At 44.8% G+C, this 24,833-nt stretch overlaps 1 protein-coding gene across 1 annotated transcript in view; it reads right to left on the bottom strand.

Moving 5' to 3' along the window:
* The window catches only part of MED10 (mediator complex subunit 10), a 57,117-nt gene that overhangs the window by 17,130 nt on the left and 15,154 nt on the right, over window positions 1–24,833 (bottom strand). The window contains exons 2-3 of the mRNA XM_086965285.1: window positions 20,506–20,589; window positions 19,872–19,974 (exon numbers count right to left, since the gene is read on the bottom strand). Coding sequence (XP_086821411.1) covers window positions 19,872–19,974; window positions 20,506–20,589 — 187 coding nt within the window. The remainder of the gene's footprint in view (window positions 1–19,871; window positions 19,975–20,505; window positions 20,590–24,833) is intronic.

The raw sequence follows: 24,833 nt of genomic DNA, 5'->3' as shown, positions 1-24,833 counted from the left end.
CTTAACTATCATTTTTAAAATCGAAATGTTATCTCAATTAATTTAAAAAACACTTAATTCATATCTATACAACATCTTCTTAGTCATACAGCGCTATTTTAAACACTAAATGTTTCACTTTATTTGATGTCAAGGACCTATCTTATTAGATCTTACTCTGTGCAGCTGAGGAATACCTTAACTTTTTTCATATATTTCCCCAAGGCACAGGCTATGTCTAAGTTCTCCATTTCCATCAACAATTTAGCGGCTTGCATCCTATTTGTAATATTATAATTTTTAAAAATCGGACGTAAAATCTCCTTCCTTAAATCTAAAAACCACATACAATCTAATAAAAGGTGTATAATATTACAAATAGTACCTAAAGTGCAAGTGCAGGACCCATTATAACTTAACATTTGATTTTGGGTTCCATTATTCGCTTGGCATGGGTTTATTCCTATTCTCATTTTTAGGACTTCCCGCCTTAAGTTATGACTTGGTAGCCGGTCTACATACAGAAAGTGTTGGTCGAGCACCCAAGCAGATGTCATGTGGGCTACTGAGCTTTTTTGTGAGAGGTACTCCCGGTCATAAGTGCGGGACATATCGGTGCCTTGGAGTCTTAGTTCTCTCTTACCTATTATTATATGCTCTTGTAGCGGGCAGACCTTCAGATCGAGCACCATGTATGCATTCATTATTGATGTTCTAGCCTCTTTTGCCCAGGGTAGGTCGCTCTTTGTAATTTCCTCTTTGGCCCACTGAGAGATTTTGAGGAGCTCATCTGTTCCCAATCGCTGCCAGAATCGTACAAGGGCCATACAGGCGGTTATCGCCCACGAGGTGATTCCCAACTCAAGTCTGGCCGCCTGTACCATAGAAGATTTGGGCAGTGCAAATAGGCTTTTTAATATATTTCCCTCCTCTCTATCCCAGGAGGTCTTACAGCTTAAGTAAATAACTTCGGCTCCATACAAGAATTGGGGGGGGCTCCATTGCTTGATAGGCTTTCAGAACCGGTCTGTCCGACATTTCTCAGTATGTATTGTTGAATCTTTTTAAACCTTTCACAGAAGCCAATGCCCTCATTTTTAGTGCTTGTAAATGAGTATGCCATTTCAGGGTACCAGAAAACCACATTCCCAGATATCTATAGTCAGCTACCCTCAAGTAATACTGTGCCCAGGTACCAAGAGAACTTTGTTTTTCTCCTACCAAAACAAACAATTTTGTTTTCTCCATATTTACTACTAGTTTTTTGGTAGTACAGTATTCTTTGAATCGATTTAATTTTCTTTGGAGCCCAATCTGCGTCTGGTCCATAATTACCAGATCATCAGCATGGAGGAGGCATGATATCTGGTTTCCTCCCAGTTTTGGGTTTGCCCCTCTAACCTCACTCAACTTTTGAGGCAGGTCTGCTAAGAACAGAGAGAATAATAGGGGGGCAAGTACACAACCCTGCCTTAAACCGTTCCCAATTGGGATTCTCTTTGTCAATCCTCCCTCCTTATCCAGGATTATCTGTGCCCAGTTTTCTGTATGCAGTTCTTGGATTAGGGCTAGCAGGTCACACTGTATTTCATAACCAACCAGTGATGACCACAGCTGCTCCCGGTCCACCAGGTCGAAAGCTGCACGGAAAAAAAGACAGTGTAATATGCGGTCACTGTAATTCTGTTTCAGCAGGCATATCACTTCTGGAAGCATGAATGCGGTGTTGTGAGGACTAGCCTTGAAATCCAAAAATACTGTTCCATCACCCAGATGAATGGGCAGAACAACCTGAGGAGAAGGGGTTCATTTTGTGTAGTAAAATGAAGTCTTGTTGCATAAAAGAGTTTGAATGTGCTGCCAGCCTCCGGGGTCAGGAGATGTGCATGCATATGGTATGCACATCTCCTGTCCGTACGCGTGCACATCTCCTGTACGCTCGTGCCTTCTCTTGTCTCCCTTTGGGACAGAAAACAGCAGCAATAGAGTCTCATAGCTTCATGTTGCTAAATAACTCAAAAATAAAGATCTCTGTGTTTGTTGTAGGAAAAATGGCCAAAAAAAGCCGCTAAATTTCCATATTTGTGCCGCTAAATTTCCTTTTTTGTGCCGCTAAATTTGCTAATCCATGCCGCTATATCCTGGGGTGGACAAAATATTTAACAAGGGGTGGTGATGGACAGAGTTTCTGAATTAAGTAGAATACTCTCACCCAGTCAAGAGATCAGGGCTAGATCCAACACCGTTTTTTAGCTCACTGCACCATCCCAGCTCAGAACCTGGCTATATGCAAATTAGTCTGTTCCTGTCCCAGTGCATGATGGGAACAGGGCAAACCAAACTACCAAACCAATTCTTACACTGGGAAGGAAACAAGCTTCCGGGGACCGGTTTCTGGCATTTCAGCCGTCGTCGGCCCGGCTTGCTTGAATCCTGATGGTGCAATGAGCAAGGGACTCACATCTGAGTATACCCTTCCAGGCTTAGGATGGACAAAATATTTAACAACAAGGGGTGGTGATGGACAGAGTTTCTGAATTAAGCAGAATACTCTCACCCAGTCAAGAGATCAGGGCTAGATCCAACACCGTTTTTTAGCTCACTGCACCATCCCAGCTCAGAACCTGGCTATATGCAAATTAGTCTGTTCCTGTCCCAGTGCATGATGGGAACAGGGCAAACCAAACTACCAAGCCAATTCTTACACTGGGAAGGAAACAAGCTTCCGGGGACCGGTTTCTGGCATTTCAGCCGTCGTCGGCCCGGCTTGCTTGAATCCTGATGGTGCAATGAGCAAGGGACTCACATCTGAGTATACCCTTCCAGGCTTAGGGTGGACAAAATATTTAACAACAAGGGGTGGTGATGGACAGAGTTTCTGAATTAAGCAGAATACTCTCACCCAGTCAAGAGATCAGGGCTAGATCCAACACCGTTTTTTAGCTCACTGCACCATCCCAGCTCAGAACCTGGCTATTTGCAAATTAGTCTGTTCCTGTCCCAGTGCATGATGGGAACAGGGCAAACCAAACTACCAAGCCAATTCTTACACTGGGAAGGAAACAAGCTTCCGGGGACCGGTTTCTGGCATTTCAGCCGTCGTCGGCCCGGCTAGCTTGAATCCTGATGGTGCAATGAGCAATGAGAATCGTTTTTGGCCACTATAGGTGTGGCAGGGTATACTCAGACATGAGTCCCTTTCTCACTGCACCATCAGGATTCAAGCAAGCCAGGCCGAAGACGGCTGAAATGCCAGAAACCGGTCCCCGGTAGCTTGTCTCCTTTCTGGTGAAGAATTGGCTTGGTAGTTTAGTCTGCCCTGTTCCCATGATGCACTGGGCCAGGGACAGACCGATTTGCATATAGCCAGGTTCTGAGCTGGGATGGTGCAGTGAGATAAATAACGGTGATGGATCAAGCCCTGATCTTTGGACTGGGTAAGAGTGGTATGCTTAATTCAGACACTCTGTTCATCACCACCCCCTTTTCTGAATCGCTATATCCTGGGGGGTCTGCCTAATGTGTTTTAATTGAAACTCCAATACATTTTATTTATAAAAAAAAAAAAACACAGGTCAGATCCTCTTGTGAGGACATCAACCCATCAGAGGAAAGGATGAAAGCCCTTCTGAGACAGGGTCCATAAGTGGCACCCATGACAGTGGAAAATGTTGTCTGAATGGCTTGACTAATGTAACGCCTATGATATGGAAGGTAGTGCACCACGTGGTTGACAGCTAATAAGAAAATGGCAAACAACGTGATTGAGGAACAAATCACGATGGGGACTGGGGCACAAGATAACACATTGAATTATATAGAGCATTTTCCATGGCCAGCTTCACGTTAACAAGTTACACACATTGTTTCAATAGAAAAGTGGGAGCACTCAGACTTGTTTGGTGGGCTAAGTTTAAAAGCAAGGTTAAAAGGTTCACTATAGGGGTTGGGAAGGCAAAATAACTTTCTGTAGTTAGGGTAGCAAGTAGTTTCAAGCTTGTAACCTGGAAAAGTAGGGATATGGACAATGGAAGTAAGGATGTTTTGTTAGTAGACAAGTAGGAGAAAGAGAGCAGAGCAGAAAGCTAGGACACAGTGACAGCAGTCACTCTGGGTATTGGCGGGAGGGTTGACCAAGATGTAAGATGTAAGGTGAAGTTTGAGAGTCCCAATGAGAGGCTAAAAATATTCCCATGGAGCGTCAATGGCCTGGGCAATAAAATCAAGAGACCGATTGAGGCCCAATATATCTGTAGACATATACCTCACTTGATGAGGACAGAATGTAAATTTTCGGGAGGGAACAGGCCGATATATTTCATTAGCGCATGCTGGTTTTACCTGAGGAGCTCAAAGAGTAACAATACTAGCCAAAAAAATCTCATCCTGATTACTAAAACCTTGGTTCGACTCTAGGGAATGTGTTATGAAATTACGAGTGACTAGGGGAAATCTCGGCCTCACCATAACTAATGTGTATGTGTCACCAAGACTGCCAAGAAAGGCACTGAAGAAAATAATTGTTTCAATCCTGCTTGAAGGGGGTTTTGCCCAGTAATTTTAATGATGTAATGATACCAGAAGTGCAAAGGACAAAATCACCTCGTTACCACGTGCCCAATCAAACGCCACTGGCTCAATACATCAGAACTTTAGGCTTATTAAACATCTGGAGGCTGAGGCACCATCAGACAGGCAGTACTCCTATTTCTCCACAGCGCACAAAACTTTTAGGGATGAGCCAGCAGGGGAAAGCTTTTCCATAAAAAAGGCAGAATATCTGGCACATGTTTTTTTCTCATCATTCGGTACACAGTAGTGATGAGGGTCAATACTAATGCGTTGGAGACTAACTGGCGGGTTAATACCTAGGAGCTGGAAGGCCTGAAGACAACCGATTCTGTGTTGTATTTTGATGAGAATGTTGAAATGGTTTTATTCGATCCTAGTCAGGGAAATGTATAAAACCGTACTGCACAATAGAAAACAAAGCACAAAAAGAAGAATTAAATGGAAGCAGTATGAGCAAAAATTAGAGCCCTGGAGAAGCAGGTACTGGACTTAAACAGGAAAGTGGTAACAGCCAGAAGTAGATCAAACCACAGAATTAGCAATGGTAAAGACCGAATATCTAAATGAAACGCACAATGTGTCATGTCTGCATTATCTGATGAAACTGAGGAAGAATAAGATTAGGCAGGCTACCTCCTAGCCTGGTTGAACTGGTGGGAACAGGAAGCCAGATAAAATGGGGAATTAATAAATGACAAATATTGGCAAAGCCAATTGGTCTCGGCAATCCGAGAGCTAATGGCGTTTTCAATGGCAAAGTCTTTTAGCCATGTGTTATGGAGTGGAGTGGATGTGACTAGTGTGGAGTAAATTATGCAGGTTGGATTGGACCAATTTATAGTGGAATTGTGTGGCATGGAATTGGGTTGGTTGAGTGGAGTTATGTGGAGTGGAATTATGTGGCATGATGTGCAGTGGAAATAAATGGATAGTAATTATGTTAAGTGGTATTATGTGGCGTGGAGTGGTATTATGTGGCGTGGAGTGGTATTATGTGGCGTGGAGTGGTATTATATGTCATGGAATGGTATTATGTGTCATGGAGTTTAAGTACGTGGATTGGTATTGAAATGGTAAATGTTTTCTAAAGTAAGATGCGCATGCATGTGAAATATTGTAATAGTATTTATACAGCGCTTACTAGCCCAGACAAGGTGTGAAGAACTTTTTCAGCATGTAGCACGTTAAATATTCAAACTTCGTAATAATGGCAATATCAAAGTCCCAAGATGAACCAGATCACCACCACATTTAAGTACATCATATTAGGATTAATACTCAATCTTCAAGAAAAACTCACACAGATACACCAAAAACGTACTTCCATACTACTGGGCCATACTACTAGCACTTGTGTTATACAAATATTCAGAACACCTAGAAAATTCGATGTATATAACAAATATAACACAATTCACTTGAAGCACAAGTGTTAAAATTGATCAATGTGAAGACAAAACACTTTCTAAAGATACACAAGCAAAAGAAATGTGCAACGTATATTTTAAGTTGTAATAAACAAAGTCTGAACTGTAATGGTTTGGTAAGTCTCAATGCAAAACGGTTCAGTAAAGGATCACTTATAATGCAGATAAACACAATATGTGTGCTCTGAATCTGTGTGAACGTAGGATACAAATGGTGTGTACACTGGTGCCAATTCGATACCAAGTAATATTAAACTGTTGCTTAGTTTGCCAAGTTAAAACCCGAAAGACGGACGAGCACAGTGTACGCAATGATGCTCGGACTTAAAAATAAATGAAATCACTTCGTAAATGCCACGAAAAATAGTTGGTAAAATAAGAGGGCGATTTTTAAAACTACTAAAGAGAAGGAAGCCATGATCTGGGTCACTGGTGGGATCCAGACACAAACTAGGAAAGAGACTCTTGGGTGAAGGCATAAACACACAGAGAAATAGTCAGCAAGTCAAACATTCGGACACATAAGCCCTTGCTGTTGTCAAAACAAACCATAACCAAATGAAAACAAATAAACATAACTAACCAAGTACAAATGCCACATTCCTACATTGTTGTATATAGTTGAATACAACAATAATTTTGGCCCTATCTTTGCAAAATTGTCCTGTACCGAAAAGGCTCCCTTATCATATCCAGAGAGAAGCAGAATCCAGTGATCCCGGAGACACTGTCAGTTCACACCTCTACTGTGACCCAGATCTCTAGCAAATCCCAGGTTCGGCTCGGTGTAATCCACAGGTCACGGTAGCATTTTTTAATTTTTAGCTCGCGCCAACTTGTCCCGGCTGTCCAAGGAGGGTGCCTGCGTCGCTAGGAGGAGGGTCCAAGTGGAAATGGACTGGGTGACATGCAAATACTTACTGCTTCGTTAGCACTAACTCAAGTATGCGCATTTTGCGCAAGTAAGAAGAGCTGCCTGTTCTCATCTAGAATGACGGTGATCCACTGTAAGCTTTTAATAAATTGTTGAGCCTCTTCAGTCTGGTAATGCGGCACTCTTGAGAGGGGAATGCGCAGGAGACGTCCTGTTGCAGACGGCACAGGAGGAGGAAGCGGTGGTTGCAGCCAGACAATGCATTTTAAAAATAATGAAATCTGCGCTGTGAAACTAGTTTACAACAACGCTCCTAATGTGTGGCGGGACCAGCCATCCAACCCAGTTTAAAAATGTTTTTAAAAAACTCCTAAAACCACGAACAACAATGGCCTCTGCTTAGGTTTAAAGTAGTTGGGGGGGGGGGGGGGGGGTGCACTCGGGGAGGGATAAAGACCCAAAAAGGCATGACATGTGCATGCCCTTCACAAAAAGGAAAAATGGAGGGACCATGGTGCCAGCAAATAGCAAACCTTTGGGGGTGGCTGTAAGCTCAGATGTAGATACATATAAAAAAAATGGTCCCTTTGGGGGGGAATAGTGTGGCGTGGACATCTACGGTTGTGAGTCCCTGTACCCCAATCCCCTGGTGCCTTGTGTTTTTACTTTGTCCTGATGATGACCCTGTTCTAAGTAATTGTGCTAAGGGGTTGAAACGTCGACAACAACATATGAGGACTGATTTTAAATTCTGATTGAGGTTTTTGAGACTCATAGCATGGGTGCCATGTACAATAACATATCATCCCAATCAGTCAGATGTACATATATATGTGTTTAGCACAAGAGTACCACTTTTATCACATTGACGCTCACTGTACTGTCACTTTGTAGGAACAGCTTGTCTTTTGACTAATGTTAGTAATGTATCATATTGTCATGAAGCACGCATTGACCGTTTTTAAGAATGATCGAGCTCACAACACTACAACGGATATAATCAAACTGTTTCCCTGTTGTATTTTGTGGTGTGTATGGATAGTATGACAGGTGGTGTTTCCTGATGTTTGTAGGAATTAGTGTATTGTTGCTGGGGGGTGTGGGGGGTGTGGGGGGGGGGGAAATTCATACAATTTTTTATCAGTACAGGATTATTGATGTTATGCGTTTCATTAAAGTTGTTTATGGAATAATATGTCAAATAACGTGAAAACAAAAAGCACCCTCCAGGCATACAGGATGAAATACCGGACAAGTCTTTTTTTTATGGTGTTGTCTTCCCCTTGTCCCAGACCTAAAATGATATAAATAGGGGGTTCCTTCCTTCTGAAGAAGAGCAGGCAACACCGTGGTTTGCGCTGCTGCTACGTAGGGTGTGATAGAATTCACTTTTCGATGCCCTAATTACCCTATGATGACGTGCGAGTTAGCATCATGTGACTAACTAATGCGGTTCGTATATGCACTTATGCTGACTTTACATTCTCACTCAATGCTTATATTCAAATGTATGTGTGACCATATTAGTTTCTTAGCTTAGCTTGTGTGCCACCATCTTGTGTAACTCTCGGTGCCTGCGGGCTCTGCTCGCTCATGCCCCTCCCGCAGGAATACAGAAATGTACTAAGACAGCAGTTTTCATTTCTTAGCTTACTGTGGCCGAAACTAACGAGCCCCCTTATCAGTAATATTCTCATGCCCGGAGACGCCGAAACCCAGTTCCATGGCCTTGAGTAGAGATAATAATGTATCCCTCGCAGGTGCAGATGCCTGCTCTATGAGAGCATTGTTTCATGGTCCGGGGCTCAGTAATTTTCCACAAGGGGCGTACCCTTCGTTACTGTATTGCATTATAATGTATTGCTGTGATGCAGAGAGTCAGTCCTCTCGTTCGCACTCCTAGGAGTGAGGTCGGACAGGGCCCTCTCATATGAGTGTTGTTTGGCCTAATAAAGACTTTTGTTTATTCTTCTCCACTGTCCGGCTGACTTCCTGTATAGCGACTATAGGTGAGTGCGGTAAGTCACTCAGGTGGATTTGAGCCACGCTTATCAGATGGCGCCCGAATAGGGACCCCGCGATAAGGATCTTTCTCACCCGTAAGGGGGTAGCAGAAGACCGGGGACCCGCTGGTCGGCACGGTGGGTCCGGGTACCCATCTGATGCCGAGCTTGGTTCTCGCAGCGCTGCCCCACCCTGCTGATCGGGAGAGGTCCCGGTTCGGATCTTACGCCGGGGTCCAGAAGGCGGAACTTGAAGCTGACCGTGTTGGTCCTGGCAGCCGGAGGTGGAGAACGGTAGAGGTCGGTGCCGCCTACGGAAGGTGAGTGGTCCACCTTTGATTGTTTCAGGAACGGGAGTGTTCCGGGAGACTAGGGTGTCTCCAGTGGTTAGAGGAGCCGGTGTGCTCCTGGGGCTAGTGTGCTCCGGGGAACTCAGAGTACGAGTTGGTGCTCTGACAGACTTGACGAGGGTGGGGACGTATGAGATGTCATTGGTGGTAGTGATCCGACCGGGTGGTACTGTGGTGAAGGCGTGGCTCACTGTGGGTAGACTCCGGTGCTTACCCTGAACTCCTAGTGTGGTGGTTCAGTGGAGGTGAGATCTGGGTTTCCCGCGGTAAAGTGCGCAGCAATCCATAGTGCCGCACGGGTGGCGGATCTGTTCCCCGCCCTCAGAACAGTTAGTGTACTGTTCGGTCTGCGGTAGAGTCCAGGTTCCCCAGGACTTGGTCGACGGGCCTTGTCCCATATGGTAACACGTGTTTGGAGGTATTGTATATGTGTGTGTGCGCGGTTTTCTAATGTATGTCTATATGTGTGTGTGAACGTGCTCGAGCTAGTGACTGGTTTGTGGTGAAGTGTTTTCTTTCGCACCGAAGTAAAGATGCCCTGTTTTAGTAAGTTACGATGCTTTGGATGCTGTTGTCGACCCTCAGATACTAGACTGGCCGAGAGCCAACCTGCACCCCCTGAAGGGACTCCGAGCTTTGACATGTATGTCAAACACGGACTGGTCCCGCTTTTGTTTGGAACTTTGTGGCACCGGTACACTGCTGATAATGTAGATTTACAATGGCCTTTGACGGGTTCCTTTGATGAGGCTAAATTGGACTACTTGCAGGACAAATTGTTTGCTAAGCGTAGCCGTCAGAGTATGTTCGACTCTTTGCGAGTGTGGCAGAAAGAGGCCAGGAAACGTAAGATGCGAGAGGAGAAAGAGGAGTATAGAAGGTCCAACAAGACTATGGCGCAGAAGGCGAGTGAGCAGATGGGAAATGAGAATGCGCTACGCATGGAGCGCTCAGATAGGCTTTGTAGGTTGAAAGAAAATAAAAGTTATGTAGTGCGAGAGGACGACCCAGATGAGATGGAGGACATCTTAAATGCCCGACCCCCTCCCCCTTATGCCCCACAGCCCTTGTACCCCTCCTTGCCACTTTCGGCCCCTAGTAGTGCCGTTCCAGGTCCTTCAGCGAGTGCCCCCCAACTATCTCTGCCCTCGACACCCCTCGTTTCTCTACTCCAGACCACTTCACCTGCACCCTCACCATTTTCTTTAGCACTCCCTACTGTTTCAGCTAGTACCACCCCCAGTCAGGAGATGCTCACACCGAGTCGCGGCGCAGGTAGCGGATTGTTTTCACAGGTACGGAAGCTGCTTACGCGCTCTACAGTTGGTTTAGATGAAAAACGTATGGTGGCTAATCAGGCGTGTCAATGGGCCAGGAATAATATTTATTCGTTCGAAGATATTTGGTCCACCATGAAGGATTTTGAGCCCTTGATGCAACAACACGCTTTGTGGCACATGTCTAATGTATTGATACCGCTATGGGAGCAGGGATATGGAGGTGTGGCTCCGGCGGTTTTACGAGATATACAGGCTGGAGCATATAGAACAAACACAGGAGTGAAAGAAGTTATGAGTAGTCTGCGCGCGCTATTGCAATACAGGAATGAATTACCCTCTGCTGCTGGTACACCCCACTTCCCAGGTCTCCACCCAATGCGCGAGGTGCACCCTATTTTTCATCCCGAGGTCCCCGAGTTGTTAGACCCGGTCACGAGGGCTGTTACAAGGAACAGAATTGATGCACATTTCCAGGAGCAATGGGTGTATACGCCATGGAAGAGAAGCGAGGTGTTGTCATTAAAGGCTCAGCTGCCGGATTCAAGAAAGAATCCGACCGCCTATTACAAAGAGCTTACGGAAGCGGCGTCTTCCACTGTGATGACGTTGGCCGATGTTGAATTGTTTTTCGGGCTTTTGGTTCCGGTTGATGTGTGGCGACAAGTGAAAGGTACTGATCACGTGGAGGAATTAGGGGGTACGTGGCAGGAACTGCAGGACTGGGATAAGGAGCGCAAGCCAGGGGAGAAGCCGAAGGCTGAGATACTAGCATTACCAGGGCGTATTATTAAGTATATGCATTCTCTCATTCCCCCGAAAAAGGTAGATTGGGATAAGTTAACGGCCTGTAAGCAGAAAAAGGATGAGGCGGTATCGGATTTCTTTACGAGGTTTGAGGAAACATTTATGGATTTCAGTGGGCAGGATGTGTCACAGGATGGAGGGTTGCGGCTCTTCGTTAACAGGTTTGTCACGAACTTATTGCCTGAAATATCAGCTAGACTGCAGGCGTCGGAGAGCACGTGGACAACGTCCTCTCCTTCGGGAATACTCAGTATGGCACAATATTACGAGCATAGGGAAAATGAGAACAAGGACAAGCAGGAAAAGAAGGCTAAGGATTTAAAGACAAGGGTTTTGTTGCAACAGGTGGCGAGAGGCAGAGGCAGGGGTGCGGCGCCGAGCCGCGGAGGCGGATTTGGGAGAGGTGAGAGCAGGGAAAGGGTGGGACCGAATCAGTGCGCGAAGTGCAAGCAGGAGGGGCATTGGTGGAGGGATTGCCCCCTGTTTCAGTCGAGTACTGGTGTAGGGCGCGGACGAGGAAGAGGTGGTAGTGATACTGGAAGGCAGGTGGCACGATCGGAAGGAGGCGGGAGACCGGGTGGAAATTATTTTGACAATAATACGAACAGGCAACAGTTACAGAGCGGGGGTGGCCAGTACTATAACGATGATTACTCAGTTGATGACCTGACAGGGTTCTCCCACAACTAGGACAGCGTAGGACAGAGCCTGGGACCAGTACTTATGGAAGTTGATCAAAGGGGACCTTACGTCGAAGCTGACTTAATGGGGTCTCAACAAAAATTTCTAGTGGATACGGGTGCAATGAAAAGTTCGGTGGCTCGTTCTCGGGTCCCAGGGGCGGCTCTGTCTGGCAAAAATAATATATCCGTGGGTTTCGCAGGAACTCCGGTGATTAGCCCCATTTCTAAACCTCTCACGTTGACAATTGGCCCTTTTACTGTTGATTCACCATTTTTATTGACATCGAATTGTGGAGAAAATTTACTGGGTTTAGACTTATTGAAGAGATTGCATGCCACCATTTATTGTTCTCCGGATGGCTTGTACCTTACTCTAGGACCGAATGTTGCCCGCCCATTGCAGTGTTTTTCAAAGGATGACAAGTTACCACCTGAATTCCGAGGCATACCCGACAGCTTGTGGGCTGTTAGTGATACTGATGTTGGTGAAATGGATATTGCCCCGGTGTCCATTAGAGTGAAGGTGGGGGCCAAATTGCCCAGAGTTCCACAATACAGAATTCCTAGGGAGGGAGAAAAGGCCTTGTTGCAAATAATACAAGATTTAGTACGGTCTGGTGTAGTGGAAGAGACTGATTCGAACATATGCAACAGTCCTATTTTACCTATACTCAAAAGACGTTCACCTGATGCTACTGATAATACTCCTGATGTTTATAGATTTGTGATTGATTTGCGACAGGTGAATAGAGTAGTAGAGCCACAGTACCCGGTGGTCTCGGACATTACAACAATATTGACAATGATACCCCCTTCGGCTAAATATTTTTCTGTCCTAGATTTAAAAAACGCTTTCTTCAGTATACCAGTGCATGAAGAGAGCAGATATCTCTTCGGATTCTCATTAGCTGGCCGCAGTTTCCGCTTTAAAAGAATTCCTCAGGGGTACACTGAAAGTCCGAGCATATACAGTCAGGCTCTGAAGGCACAATTGGATGAACTGGAACTTCCACCTGGCAACGTCATGTTGCAATATGTGGATGATATCCTAATAGCATCAGACGACGAGCAAGGTTGTCGGGATGCTACTGTGAAATTGTTGCACCATTTGGCTACAAGGGGGCATAAAGTGTCCCTTCCGAAATTTCAATACTGTCGAACGGAGGTCACCTACCTCGGTCACCTCCTTTCGAAAGTGGGGAGGAGATTGACGCCAGAGCGCATAAAAGCGATCACTAACATGCAGGTACCTAACACGCAGCGGGAGGTGCGCGCGTTTTTGGGCATAACATCGTATTGTCGCCAGTGGATACCTAACTATGCGTTACTAACAAAACCCCTATTGTATCTGACTACCAAGGAAGTGCGCGAGCCCCTACCCTGGACCCCCGCATGTCAAGAAGCGTTTGAGTCACTAAAATTGTCTTTGTGTTCTGCGCCAGTTCTTGGAACACCTGATTACCAGAAGCCTTTTGTTCTCTACGTGCACGAGGCGGAAGGTTGCGCGTTGTCTGTCTTAACTCAGTGTTTCGGGGGGAAGCAGAGACCTTGTGCTTACTTCTCTGCCATGCTCGATAATGTGGCAAGAGCGCTGCCGAGTTGTCTGAGAGCCACGGCGGCTGCTGCGGTTTCTATAAGACAGTCGGCAGGGCTCGTACTGGGATCAGAACTCACAGTAATGGTACCGCATGCTGTGGACATTTTGCTGAACAGGACACAGACGCAGCACTTAACTAGTGCTCGTCTTACGGGTTATGAGATGACTCTTTTTGCACCCCATGTTACGATCAAAAGGTGTGCTACACTGAATCCTGCCACCTTGTTACCTATCCCCACAGATACAGATACCAAAGACAATGACATACATGATTGTTTGTTCAGGACTGAAGAGGAGACAAAGGGGAGGGTGGATCTGACAGACAGGCCCTTGGACGAACCAGATGGGGATTTGTATGTGGATGGGTCATGTTTTAAATTACCAGATGGTACATCGACAGCAGCATATGCAATAACAACATTACAGACGGTGGTGGAGACTTCTAGAATACCTTACAATTCTGCTCAGGCTGCCGAGATTATTGCCTTACTGAGAGCATGTGAGTTGAGTGAGGGGTTGGATGTGAACATTTATACTGATAGCCAATACGCCTTTGGCGTGGCTCATAATTATGGGCGGCTTTGGGCAGAACGGGGATTCCTGACCTCTCACGGACAACGCATCCAGCATGGCCCACTGATATTACGACTGTTAACGGCCCTGACACTACCCAAAAGATTGGCTGTGGTAAAATGTAGCGCACACAAGACAATAGTGGATGATGTAGGGCGAGGCAACGCTTTTGCCGATGAGACTGCAAAAGAGACCGCTAGAGAGAAATTACCACGAATGTTTGTGGCAGGACCAGCTAGATGGGTCCCAGATGTTCATATGTTCGCAGACACTGTACAGAGTGTCAAGAACATACAGAGTAAAGCGACAGATGAGGAATTGAGAGCATGGAAGGATGGGCAGGGACGACTAGATGCGGATGAATGTTGGACGGATGTGACAGACAAAAGACGATGGATGCTCCCGAATGCGTATGTCCTTCCAGTGGTGACGATGGCACACGGGCCTGCCCATGTTAGTGCAAAGGGCATATGCAAACTGTTAGACCCAGTGTGGAGCAATAAGAATATTTCTAAATTGGCCACTCACCTGGTTCGTCAATGTATGGTGTGTTTGAGACACAATCCTGGAAAGGGTACCCCTGTCCCAATTTTGCACCCCCTTCTTTCCCTTTCGAGGTGATTCAGATGGATTACATTGAAATGGAAAGAGTAAACAACTTGAAGTACGTCCTTGTAGTCGTATGTACCTTTAGTAGGTGGGTGGAGGCGTATCCAACGAAAGACTGCACGGCCATGTCTACTGCAAAAATGTTGATAAAGGAGTATTTCTCCCGCTTCGGATTACCTAGGGTGATCTGGAGTGATAATGGCACGTCCTTTAACGCAGAATTAGTGAAACAAATATGTAAAGGTTTGCACATATCGCAGAAATTCCATTCAGCCTTACACCCTCAGGCAGCAGGACTCGTGGAGCGGTTTAACGGCACGCTCAAGCTCAAGATGGCCAAAATATGTGAGAGTACAGGTCTCCGTTGGCCAGACGCCCTTCCCTTAGCTTTGCTTTCAACGAGAGTGACTGTGAATGCAAAAATGGGCGTCTCCCCCCACGAAGTGGTATTCGGCCGCCCGGCCAATATCTGGGGAGTGCCCAGGCCTAAATGTTTCACTGAAGTACCTTATCCTTTGTTGACAGATTATCTGTATGCCTTGACTAAAGATCTTCGTTCTATTCATCAGCAGGTAGCAGACACTCTGAAGCCGTTGCCGGAGGGGCCTGGACACGCCATCCAACCAGGGGACTGGGTCGTCGTCCGAAGATATCAGCGGAAGTCGTGCTTGGAGCCAAGGTGGTCAGAGCCACGCCAGGTGCTCCTCACCACCCGTACTGCACTTCGGATCGAGGGCAGGAAAGCGTGGACTCACGCTTCTCATGTAAAGAGAGTCCCGCTCCCGTTGCCCTATGACCAATGGGTCCAGGATGGCATCGCTGATCAAGAGTGTGAATATATCCCGAGGTATGCTCCTTTCTCGGATGCTTCACTGATTGGAGAAGAGCGTAGCGGAATTGAGACTTCAGTGAGCTCTACTACTCCCCTTGTTACTAGTGAAGAGATATCAGAAAGACCAGCGTTTGCCACAGATACACCTGCCTTGTTCACGGAACCTGAAGTGCCAGGGAGCACTCGTTATAATTTCAGGCCCCGAAAAAAAAGTTAACAAGTAATAGTGCTGAAATTGATGGACTAGACACCGGAAGAAGGGCTTAGTGGATTTCCTGAATGAGAAGATTTAGTGGTAGGGATGGACTTATAAGAGCCCTGGTGTTTAGCCGAAGATTGTGTTCTTTGGGACTCTAGAGTGGTGCGGGGCCTGAATTAAGTGCTTCCCTTGTTTCTGTATTGTTGAAGAGCATCGTGGGAAATAGGTATGGACGGTAAAAGCCTGCCTGTGAGGCTTTGAAGGACACAGGGAGAAGATCCCTTTTTAAGGGTTGAAGAACCCCTCTGGCCGGTTGAGGATTGTCTGGGACTATTTTTCTAGTAGTAGTGTGATTTTTTTTTAATTTTTGATTTCCGATATTTTTGAAAGACTGTTCTACAATGTATCCCTTTGGGCGCCCCATTCCTGATGAGGAGCAGCCTTTTGCGGCTCCTCCGAGACCTGTGCCTGATTCCCCTTGGTTGGCCCTTCCACGGAAAGGAAAGATTGTAGTCATAATAATTGTTTTGATTGCCTTTTTAGTGACTCTCGGAATATTGTTTTTTCTAGACAAGGCTTACCCTGTCCATGTTTTCGCACCCACGCCCACTGCTGCTCCTGAACATGTTATGGTGACTGTCGATTATGGAGAGAGAATGTTACGCAAGAATTACAAAGAAAATGTTTTTATTAAGACTTTGCATCATGCACATGCCACTACCAACTTGACTGACTGTTGGGTTTGCGGGCTCTTACCCTCTGCTGCCTATAAGAAAGACAGATTCCTTGCTCTTCCTTTGACGCCAGTGAATAGTTGTGTGGGGTGGTATACTCTTATAGGCCTTGTTAAATACTTCCAGCAGCCAGATTCTCTGACTCCTCGACTACAGAATAGAGGGTGGACAATGACAATGCGAGTACGCCCTCTGCCCCCAGCTTCCCTTGGACGAATATATACTGATGGACGTTTTGACCAGACTTTCATTGAGACATGTGAGAAAAGGTTGGGCCGATTCCTGATACCAAATGATACTGACAGACTAAGGGACAGTTTCCTTAAATTGAACGCCACTCTATCTTACAGACACCCTCCACAGAGTAACGACAGTTCCAAGTCCTTGATACCTCTGGCTGTGGTGGGTCCTTCCCCATTTTTCTGTATAGAGGGAAGGGGTCCCATAAAGGTTGGTAATAGCTCTTGTAATGTCACTGCTTCCATTCGCCTGCCCCTGAGCCCCTCTTTGATTGCCCCACCAAGTATCTATTTCATTTGCGGTGATAATGGATACCTGTGGTTACCTGAGGGTTGGGGTGGGGTGTGCTATCTAGCTTACATGATTCCCCCTGTTTATGTGGCTCCCTCTGATTACCACAAAACTCATCGTCGATTTCCCAGTCCTCAGGAGCAGCCGCTAGAGCAGCGTAAAAGGAGGGAACTTCAGGTAGATGACGTCGACCAGACGGACACCTCGTATCAGCAATGGACTGATTTCTCTAAGGGTTTGCTACCTTTCTGGGGCCCGATATTTAACAGTAGAGCAATTAGACGACTGTCTAGGGTGATGGAAAAAGTGGTTCTGACTGAGGCTGACATAACGACTAATATATCTGTTGAAATTCAGGCTATGAGATTATTCACGATCCAGAACAGGATGGTCCTTGACGTCATACTAGCTGATAGGGGCGGGGCCTGTCGCGTCATCGGGACGTCTTGCTGTGTTTATATCCCTGACTCCGCCCCGACTGTTAACTTGGCAGTACAAAAATTGCATAGATTAGCGACTGAACTGCACCAAGATAATGGGACATGGTCTCTACAAGGGTGGCTCTGGGGTGCCTTTTCTTCCTGGGGTTGGAAAATATTGATGGGCTTGGTTGGAGTGGTGAGTGTAATTCTGTCTTGCTGCCTTTGCATATATTGCCTCCCTCCATGTTGTTCAATGTGTGCTGCAAATATACGTCCGAAAAAGAAGTTACATGGTCAATATGCCACTTCTATGGTTACTGAAATTCCTGCTGATGCAAGTTGGTTAATGTTTATTGCAGAAGATGTTCTAGATTAAAGACTTAAATTCCTGCCCCTAGAATGGATGTCGACACTGCCTTTTGCAAATAAATGAGGCTATAGTTAGCCAATGATGCTAAAAGGAGGGTCTGATAGAATTCACTTTTCGATGCCCTAATTACCCTATGATGACGTGCGAGTTAGCATCATGTGACTAACTAAGGCGGTTCGTATATGCACTTATGCTGACTTTACATTCTCACTCAATGCTTATATTCAAATGTATGTGTGACCATATTAGTTTCTTAGCTTAGCTTGTGTGCCACCATCTTGTGTAACTCTCGGTGCCTGCGGGCTCTGCTCGCTCATGCCCCTCCCGCAGGAATACAGAAATGTACTAAGACAGCAGTTTTCATTTCTTAGCTTACTGTGGCCGAAACTAACGAGCCCCCTTATCAGTAATATTCTCATGCCCGGAGACGCCGAAACCCAGTTCCATGGCCTTGAGTAGAGATAATAATGTATCCCTCGCAGGTGCAGATGCCTGCTCTATGAGAGCATTGTTTCATGGTCCGGGGCTCAGTAATTTTCCACAAGGGGCGTACCCTTCGTTACTGTATTGCATTATAATGTATTGCTGTGATGCAGAGAGTCAGTCCTCTCGTTCGCACTCCTAGGAGTGAGGTCGGACAGGGCCCTCTCATATGAGTGTTGTTTGGCCTAATAAAGACTTTTGTTTATTCTTTTTCACTGTCCGGCTGACTTCCTGTATAGCGACTATAGGTGAGTGCGGTAAGTCACTCAGGTGGATTTGAGCCACGCTTATCAGGTGGCAATGTACTGCACGGACAATAATTAATCTGAACATAAAATTAATCTGAGCATATGCATTTATATATCACATGATGCTTGAACAACAAGCTTGCTAGAAGCTCTGGCCTGAAGGCATCACTGCCTCTGAAAATAAGGTAAATATCGACCTACACAAATTTCTACCTGTATTTATTCCTTAAATCAAGGAAAACTAATTTTTCACATATTTTAGGACTTGGTTGATTATTCAAACTCTAGTGATGGCATAATTGGAATCAAATCCTTAATAGCATTTATAGGTGCAGGTAAATTTCTCTGCAAATAGATATTTAACAGAGGCCGAGATTGTTCACAGTCTACGTTTTGGAGCCTATATTTTTGGAAACATTTTATGCACTATGTCTCACATGCGGGCTACGGTGGTAAAACCACTTTCAACTATCTAGGCATAGAACTGAAACCACATTAAAGAGCAAATAGGTCAGCGAGTTAAGTGCAGACATTTTTGTAGTCTTTGCACGTGTAAGTTTGATTCATTATTTTCTCCTTGCAGGTGATATAAGGATTGACCTTTAATAGGGGAACAGAAACTATAGACAGTTAAACTGTACAACAGGACAAAAATGCAGGAGAAGGCAATAAAAACTATTATTAATATACAAATTGATCAAAAACAGCACAGTAACACGAGTTAACATTATGCACATTTGTAGAAATTAGTTTGGTAAACTGAAATTTGCATTTCAGTTTACTAATTTGATGTGTAATTAAAAATAAATAAACGAGAGTACTAATATGCCCAGTCTTAATTTAAATAAAAGAACAAGAGAAGTATACCTGCTCAGGTAAAACAACAAGTGTAATCTGTCGACCATGATAGTGTTACAAACTGCTTGGGATGGTATAAAGGGTTGGCTAATTTCGGACTACCATGGACAGGTAAGTAATACACCAAATCTGTCGCTTTTGAGATTCTCAGAAGCAGGGAGAAAGCCAGATTTCACTTGCTCATTTCCTTGCGCAAACCTCATTACAAAGAGCTTCTTAAGTAATGGAAAGAAATGGAAGGTTAATAATATTGTAATATTGAGTTTGCAATCTAAGATTACGTGAGGCTCATTAGAAAGGTCATGGATGCACCCGGAGCCAGTTTCAAGGGAATAGTCTGCAATATCCCTACAGAAAAGTTTACACGAAAACAACGGCAACCAAATATCAAAACATATCCACTTTGCAACAGTAACTGTACTCTGGCAGATGGAAAACTTCACCTTCATTGTATCGATTTTGCCCTTCACTTGTTCATTTTTAGCCAGGGCCCTTTCCAGGCACTCCTTGGTGTAGAGCTGGGGATTACGTCCTTGATCAATGTATCTGTAAATCCAAAGAAATTCCACACATTAAAGTAAAAACTGATTATCAATAGATGCTGAGCTGTACGAAAAGATATGAGCAGGTCACTACGGACACTGTATTCTTTTTATTTTATATGTTAGGCAGGTGTCCTCTTTCAAAAGGGTGCTGCTCTAGAGGAATTAACAGAAATCCTAAAAAACCCAAGAAGTCTCTACAAGCTACGAAGCTTTCACTAGGGAAAAAAAATCATACCTCTACACATTCTCTCTAACAGAAAATTATCTTTATTTTACGCTTTAAATTACAACGGATATCGTTAAGGTTGTTATTAACAAGTGTGAGAGATAATACAAGGGGCGTGTTTCACTGATCCAAGTGTCAAAGACGACGCCACCCCAACCCGTTCTCGAATGTAAAGCACTGAGCAGTTCACAATTAATGTCTTTAACAGTTTGACGACAGGCATTATTTTAAACCCTCGCAGAGCACAAGAGAAGGAATTTAGACATGTAAAACGCAATTATACAAAGCAGAAACAAATGTACTTACTCAAAAACCTCCAATGGTACACTGATATCATGTAGTTGCTGTCGGCATTTATCAATATCTTGCAGACCAGAAACCATGAAATTCCTACAAGTAACATTAAAGAAAAAAAAGTTACAAATCACTAGTCCGAAAGACTGCGTTTCCTGATCACGGGTCTTTAAAAAATGAGAACTACAAGAGCAGTACTGCTCAGGTAACTACCTGGAGAACGAGGCAAGGAGCTAGAAAGTGAGAATGGGGTCGTTTTGAAAGGGAGGATTGAAGAATGGCCTCCTGTGTTAGGAAACTGGTAAGGAAATAGTAATGGGTCAGCTGACTCCTGCTCACTACGCACAGGTGTCTCTTCTAGGATTGAGCGGAACAAGCCACCAAGGTTCATGGGGAAAGTCTGGTGGGGTACAAGACGAAGAACCAGTAGTTCTGGATGCATGGGGGTATAGTCAAATTGGTTGCATTGGAAACCAGACACTATGAAGTGGTTACCTATGGAGATTCTGGCAAGTGGTAGGGGGTTGCAGAGAGATATGGTGGTGGTGTGAGGAGTTTGAATTAGAAACCAGGGAGCATTAAGGTGATATGGTCATATCTTAAGTAGTGGTCCGATAGAGAAATTGTGCTGGATGCGGAGGGTGAAAGCCTGAAAAAGGAGGTTGGAGACAGGAGTGAAAACTCACTGAGAGGCAGATGTATCACTGTACTGGTAGCAAAAACGAGTTGTAATCTACAACTAGTATTTTTGCAACCAATACAGAACTTAGGAAACTGTCCTATGTTCTCTAGGTTGATTTGTAAAGTTTCGAATCAGAGGGGACCACATTCGACCTACCCAATTAATATTAATCATGTCGTTTGCAAAACGCAAATTGCAACTCACGCCGATTGGATAAAATCGCAGATATGGCGAACTGCAAAGGTCAGCAGGCCACTATTACTGTGATTGCATTTAAATAAAGACATTTTATTTTAAGCAGCCCAATTTCTTTAAAATGAGGGCTAATAATTTTTTTAAGCTTCCCTGAGAGAGGGTAGTGCTCCCCTGGCCCGCTTCCTACTCACCTAAAACCTTTTCAACAATTCACCCCTTCCCTTTTGCGAATGAGTCACCACCCCAAATTTAGGATAAGTAACTTCAGTGGATAACAAATGGAATTCATGTAGCAAACCACGGATAAATCTGGTACAAATTTGGTACTTGAAAGGGGCGCTTTAAACAAGCCTCTTCAAACCACCAAATCTGTAGCGAGTCGCAAACCAATTTTAGGAGGAGGCAAGAATCTTACTGACTACTAAATGGATTTGGTAAATGGCCAAACATATTTTTGTGGCTGCAAGTAAGACTAAGAGTATTTTCGACTGCATGGACTGCAAAAAAAGTTTCAAACATCTGCCCCTTTATGCCAACCTCTGATATACAGGAGGTCGTTCACCTCCTGTGTATCAGAGGTTGATATAAAAGGTCCAGATGTCTGGGAGGAAAATTTGAACCGAGTCTCAGGCCCAGTGGTATTCAATCATCTCCTATTACAGTCTGTTCCCCTGTAATAGGAGATGATTGGATACCACTGGGCGTGAGACTCAGTCTGCCAGCTGCATAGACTCTGCAAGTTGCCATTAACATGTTGTCTACTTTAAGGACAGTCTCGAGATACTTCTGGACTGTTATCACACACCGATTTCAGAGGACGAAGGTGGATTTCGCTAGTTTAATACAAGTTTAAAACAACAGTGCTTACACGGAGTAAAACACATCGCACTGTGCAAATAATTATTGTAAACACGTACTCTTACTATAACTATTTTCTGCACAGCTTAATCACACTAACCTATGAAAACAGATTTTTTGAATTTTTTTGAGAGGGGGATTGGCACACTGGCATGGTCCACCATAAGCATTATAGCAATAGTCACTGCTTGATTACAAGTGGGTTCCAAGACTGGTCCTACGCAGATATGCCAACAAGCACCCTACAGTTCCTTCTGTTATATTTGACAGGTTCTGAAGTACAGCTAAAACCAAACTTAAAAGTGCTCTCATGATCACGTGTGTACTAGGACAGATAGTTAGAATATAAGGGTCTGGCCATTGTGATTGCGGATAGGGTTCTGCAAAATCCCATAAGGAATGCTCAAGTTTTTAACACTTTTGCTCCGTACACGCAGGCATGAACAAAATAGGGCAACCCAATATACAAAGATTGAACATGGGTATTAACCTTTGTTTTTTATTCATCTAGACTTATTTCGTAATTAATTTCGGATTGAAGGACATTCACCGTTATTAGTGGCTCAGTCTAGATAAATCTGTACATGTTGCACACATCACCTGTAAAATATCTTAGTTCTAATTAACTGAATTAGAACGGCAGACCATACTGAGTTCGGAGTTATTTAAACAAAGGACAGTAATCATTAAACAACATAGGACATATACTTAAACATAAGTAACAGACAATTCGGAGTTTATTGCAATTAAATGCAAAGGAAAAGTCCGGGATTCAAAAACATTTAACACATAGCATGAACATAAAGTAGTGTTCAGTAATTTAGGATCCACATTAGTGGACCCCCGCAGCCCTCCCAGCCACTGCTCCAAAAGATGTTACTTTTGGCCAGGGTTCACATACCATGTGGTGTTTCAGCCAGCAACCTCTTGCACTGTAAATTAGCCTTTTCCAGAAAAATGCATGTGTTTATACCCATCACCTACATGTTCCAATTTGGGGGAAATTTCTATCTGACCCATCACCAGTTCCATAAGATGGTACAGAGCAATCTTGGGTAAGGCTTAATCTGCCAACTCAGGGCCTTGAAACTGAACCAAAAACTTCCCTCTGGAATAACCCAATTACCAGCCATAATTTCCAACAAACCACATTTAAAACACAAGGTGCTCTTTGCTCTTGTAGTCAGACACAAAGTGTAAAAATAAAATCCATTTTCGACCGATTCGGTCTGTTCGTTGTCAAATGGTACAAGAGAACTGATTAAAAACAACATACAAAGTCCCACGAAGGACAACTGAGATAACTTTCACAAGCAAGTCTAACCCTAGTGTAATAGACATTTCAACATAGTGAAAGGGTGCAGGGTCTCCAGGAGGATAAATAGTTGAGAGCAATTACGCACCAATGGCAACAGAACAGTCGAGGAAAAGCACTGTAACTGCATTTTGCCTGTCAAGAGAATAAAACAGCCACTAAATGGAGTTTTGAGGTGGCACACCAAAACATAGTAAACATTTTTAGGTCTCGCCTGTCGATGCGCATGCGCATCGAGCAAGCGAGACTATGGGGGCTTATCCACTCTTTGTCCAACTTGCAAGGAATCGTGGCGATTCCTTGCAGTGCCCGTGACTTTTAAGCTCAATGCGCATGCGCATTGAGCTTAAAAGCGCGTGCACATCAGTTCCCTCATCCGCACGTCACATTTCTCCTCCCCCCTCGCCCCCTCCCCTGCCCGCCGTGTCGCATTTCTCCTCCCCCTCCCCTTATCTGTCTTCCCTTCGTCTGTTCCCTCTCCCCGCTCCGCCCCCTTCCCTGCCCGCCGTGTCGCATTTCTCCTCCCCCCTCCCCTTATCTGGCCTTCCCTCCGTCTGTTCCCTCTCCCCGCTCCGCCCCCTCCCCTGCCCGCCGTGTCGCATTTTTTTTTTAAATCACCACTTACCCCCTACCCCCCAGCAATTCCAACACTGACGCCGTGCTCGGTGTTTCTCTTGTTAACGAGAGTAACCTTCTGATACATAGTGCTCACTCATTAACTATTGGGGTAGCACGAGTCAGCTGTCCCAGAAGTACGTATACAGTGGCCAAACTGATCCTCTTCCCATCGAGCAAGTCTATCGCCCCAGAACGTTAACATGTCTAGGCCAAAACTAAATTTCCAATGATCCAACTGTCCAGACCACGCACCTGTCCACAATGCATAACAACCCGAAGATCTGCCTCTATGAAGAATGACATTAACTTAACCCACAACACGCCACGAGCGACGCCAACTTGACAGGGCTCCAAGAGGCGGAAACCACTGCTAGTACCTCATTTGTGTTTACTTCATTAAGTCCTTCAACAGAGACAACTGACAATCCGCTACTATTCGAGAAAGAAAACACGTTACCTTAATAGCATGCAGCTCATTGCAACGTATATACCAACAGTACTGATAGTTAACATAAAATGCAACGTTACCATTGTACTTGAAGAGAGCTTGCCTGCAAAACAAGTTAAATAGGAAAATGTAGTTCTGTTTCTCTAAACCCCGTCGCCCCCCACGGCTCCCTAAAGTTGACGGTTAGGGGATAAACAAAGTTGTGCGACCAGACCGGAAAACGT

The sequence above is a fragment of the Lissotriton vulgaris genome, chromosome 4_1 (genome assembly GCF_964263255.1).
Source record: "Lissotriton vulgaris chromosome 4_1, aLisVul1.2, whole genome shotgun sequence".
Lineage (NCBI taxonomy): Eukaryota > Metazoa > Chordata > Amphibia > Caudata > Salamandridae > Lissotriton > Lissotriton vulgaris.
The sequence above is the reverse complement of the archived record's forward strand: the minus strand, read 5'-3'. Positions and strand labels throughout refer to the sequence as shown.